Source organism: Phaethon lepturus, unplaced genomic scaffold (genome assembly GCF_000687285.1).
Source record: "Phaethon lepturus isolate BGI_N335 unplaced genomic scaffold, ASM68728v1 scaffold1514, whole genome shotgun sequence".
In the NCBI taxonomy this organism is placed as follows: domain Eukaryota; kingdom Metazoa; phylum Chordata; class Aves; order Phaethontiformes; family Phaethontidae; genus Phaethon; species Phaethon lepturus.
In genome coordinates, this window is record NW_010536750.1 from 15,245 (window position 1) to 19,272 (window position 4,028).

The 4,028-nt window shown below is 37.3% G+C and overlaps 1 protein-coding gene across 1 annotated transcript in view; it reads left to right on the plus strand.

Moving 5' to 3' along the window:
• The first annotated feature begins 3,883 nt into the window (after positions 1–3,883).
• USP32 (ubiquitin specific peptidase 32) overlaps positions 3,884–4,028 on the plus strand; it is a 56,333-nt gene continuing 56,188 nt past the window's right edge. Inside the window, exon 1 of the mRNA XM_010286249.1 lies at positions 3,884–3,932. Within this exon, the coding sequence (XP_010284551.1) occupies positions 3,884–3,932 (49 nt within the window). The remainder of the gene's footprint in view (positions 3,933–4,028) is intronic.

Consider the following 4,028-nt stretch of genomic DNA (forward strand, 5'->3'; position numbering starts at 1 on the left):
TAAAGGAAGGTACTTTTTGTGGATGGTCTGACTTTCCTAATAAATATTAAATGGGAATTTAAAATGCATTTACTGTGCTCACTCTCGTTGCACATGTCATAGGCAAGGTATATAGTCATTATGTTATATAAGCTGTGATAAATCCTTTAAGCCTGACTAACCACTTCTTTTAACCTTTAGACAGGCTCCCTTCAAAATGAATATTTGTTTCTTACAATGCTTAGCATTCACATGTGAACTGTTGCATCTTAAGTAGCAGTGCTTGCTTGTAAATTTTGGTGTTGCTTCTCTTCAATGCATCTGTAAATCTTTAAACTTCTTTGCAAGGGTTTTGGAGACCAGCCATCTGCTGAAAGATGGGAAGATAAGTTACTCTGTTAGCTTTGCTTTAGGTGGAAGTTTAGTTTCTGGTGCCAAGCAGAGACTATGGTGCATGGCAGTTCTTACATTCTTGACATCAGTTGTGTTCCTAGTGTAGCATCTTTAAAAAAAATAAAAATAAAGGCAGACTTTAACTACTTTCTTACAGTGTTTGAATAAAACATACTATTGAAGTAATTTGTGCAAACTTTAGCTTAGATTCCATAGTCTCTAAGGAAGTATCATAGAATATGCAATGTCGGCTCTTCTATTAGTGAAGAATTGGATTTGCTATAACCGTTTTCTTCTATCTCTTTTTCCAAGACAGGAAGTGAACAAGCAAAAGTTCTTAATGAATTTCACTACCAGTCTTGTAACAGCAGAGAAACTTCTGCTGAGACAGGTATTTGCTTCCCATCTTTGTGAGTTTTGCACAGATGTTTGCTGTATAAAGTTGTCCTGTGCTTTTCAGTATGACCTTTGTCTTGAAGTGACAGAGGTTGTGCTGTACGTTGAACTGTGCATTACTCTCAAGATATTTTAAAACCTTCCAAGGTAAAGACAAGAAGGTGGGGGTGGGATTAGTGCTACAGGATGTGGAAAGAAAAAATTTCAAAAATTAATAGAAAATGTGTCTGCAAAACTTGCCAAAGCTCCACTGTAAGGATTGATTCCTCCACCTTAGTTTAATTAAACAGAACTTAAGGTACATCTAAAGGTAAGCAAAAATAATAGTATCTGCTGTCTGAGGAGAAATTGTGATATACATAAAGCAATAATTTATGTTATTTGGACTACAATTTTTATACAAAACAGACTTGAAATTTAAGAGTAGTTGATAGAGCAGATGTAAATGTTACAGAATTTGAGTATTAGACAGTAAGTACTTCAGATGATTAACCGTGATTTTACGCATCCCTGTGAGTTTTAAGTAGGATGAAGGGAGTAACTTCAGCTGTGTTTTCTGCTTTCCTTTTTCCTGTTATATCTAATGTCCAGAACGTGGGTATCTGACATGAGGCTTCTACATAAATGTAACCTATTTTTTTCTGAGACAGATTGCCTGCAGCCCCCTATATGTGACACAGCTGGTGGGGATCCCTTTTGAAATTCAGGTCAGTTTTATGGGGGTGGCAAAACAAAGTTTAAGTCTGGAGTTGGGCATCGAGGCTTGCATAGTTTGAGCTTCAGATACAGTTTTATTCTGAAAGGAAAACTCCAGGATGACTTGTTGATAAATATGCGTAGTGAAAGCAGTGGAAAGAGGCTCGTTTCCAGCACGGGATTGTTTTGGAAGGCACTGCACAAATCATTACCTGGACAGACGTGAGTTTAAAAAAATAGAGTCGTAACTCCATATAAACAGTATTAAGTTTAAGTAACGCTATTAGACTAAAAATATCCTTGGCAGTTGAACGAGCTGAACATTTGTTACAATTACCGTAAGTTGCGGTGACATTTTAAGCTGAGGTTGCATGGTTTCATTTAAACTTTATTAAACAAACTGGAGCTTGAATATTCCCTGGAGAGTTGGAAGCAGCACTAATCTTCTGTTAAACTGTCTTTAACTTTATTGGAAAAAATCCAGCCAAAGTAGCATTGGGGAGGTTTGTATTGGTAAAAGTGGCCTAGACAGAATGACATAGTCTGTGACTTTTCCTTTTGTGGAAAAGACCGTTTGTTTCAGTGGTGTTTTCTGGAAGCAGGCAGATACAATTTTAAGAATTAGAGTACAGTATCTAACTACTGAAATTTTTTTAAATTATTTTGAATTAGAGCCTCACAATAAAAAGTTAGCTTCTATAGTCTTGAGGTGTAAAGAATTAGGTTTGCAGTTCCAATTGCATGGCTTTCTCTGCCCTAATATTGAGGTGGTTGTGCCACCTGTTATTGGTAGGAGCAATGTGGAGATGTTTTTTGCTGTGTTGACTACCATAAACTTATTTTGGGAAGTCTTACGTGTTCTGTTTTTCACTGTCAAGTTATGAATGCAGCAGCAGTGTATCTGATAGCGTAGTGTCTGTCTAATGAAAGCAGCTTGTGAATGGTCTTTTCTTAGGTGTTGTAGACAGCTGTCTCCTGAAAGTGTTTGGTAAGACTGTGACTTTGGAAAAAGTGAATACACTTAATGGAGGAACTTAAGTCAGTGTAGGAAATAGGGTTGTTAACTACATTTATGTCTAAAGATGGGATTAAAAATGCCTCCATGGTCTATGATGATTGCTGCATAGGACTTGCAGAATTGAGAGGGGAAAAAAGGTTGCTTGTGGGTATGTAAGGGTTCTAATTTTTAATATTATTATAGTAATAGATGTATTGCTTCTGGAAATGTTACTCTCATAATTTAAGACTTAGTTTTATTTCCTCGCAACACACCATCATGTTCTATCTCGATGTTGAATAATTGGTACTGTGGTGTTGGGATTTTGTATTCAAATACTTAATTGTCTTCCAGACTCATCGTAAACATTGATAATATCTTTGATTTAAATTTTGCTCATTTCAGCAGTAGTTTCATGTGCCTGGATCTAAATGTATAATGAACCTATTTTTACAAAGCTTTGCAGGTGATTTTAAATGGCCAGGACCTGTCATTTTAATGTGTCCTGGGGAAAGAATGGAAGTAATGACCTTTCCTGTAATTCCATGACCTGTTTTGTAGTTTCTGCATGCAAACAATAATATTGTGTGGTCTCTACCAGTAATACTGCTTTTGAAATGTAACATGGACTAGCAGTATCAACGATCTACTATTAAATGATATACTGACAGTCTTTTTGAAGGTGTTAGTAGTATCAGTTGGCTAGTTTTCTTCCCAATCTTCTGCTCACCAACCCATCCTTTGGTAGGACCCCAGTCACTTCTGTGTTTCATGGTAGGTATGTATGTATGGGATTTTCCTATTCCTGAACACTGTCTGAAATATACTCTTGGCAGTTGTGAGTGCTCAAGAAGGTACCAATAACTGCTGCATGCAGGGTTCTTGGGCGTACCGTGTATCTCCAAGATGTAGTTGGCCTAAGTTCATCGCTGTGCTTGTTGTATTAACTTGTGATAGTGAGACCTATTTGCTTAGAGTTAGAGGCATTCTCTGTCCTGCAAAATTGCAAAACAGCGACTCTGCCAAGGTTAAATTAATTCACTGCTCTTTTACATCAGAGTTTAGCACAAGAAATACTGCACTATGCAGTTCTGTCACCAGGGAGGTGGTTGTGTTTTGGTGATTCCTAGAAATATGTAACTTGTTTTGTGCACTTAGGAACATGAGGTGACACATAAAATATCTCTGGAGTACTAATATGGTCTGCAGTTAAGGTTGTCAGATTACAAATTGCTTTACTTTCTGTTAATACAGGTAAGTCTCCTAAAGGAATGGCCAGTACTTTTTATGATTGTGAAAGTACTTTACTGACTAAAATCACTTTATATTCTAGCCTATTACCTTCCAACAGTAATTGGAAGTTTTACATGGCTGTGGGCTGTTGTATTTCTTTTAATTCCTGCAAGAAAATAGTGCACGAGTATGACGCAGCAAGATTGTACTCGTGTTCCTATTGAGAAGTGCTTTTGCAGTAAGTGGGCTCAGCAGTGACGACAGCTGGAAGGTAACCGGAGTTATGTGAAACTGCTCTGCCCAGAAATTGCGGGGATTGTCGGCACAGCAGGAA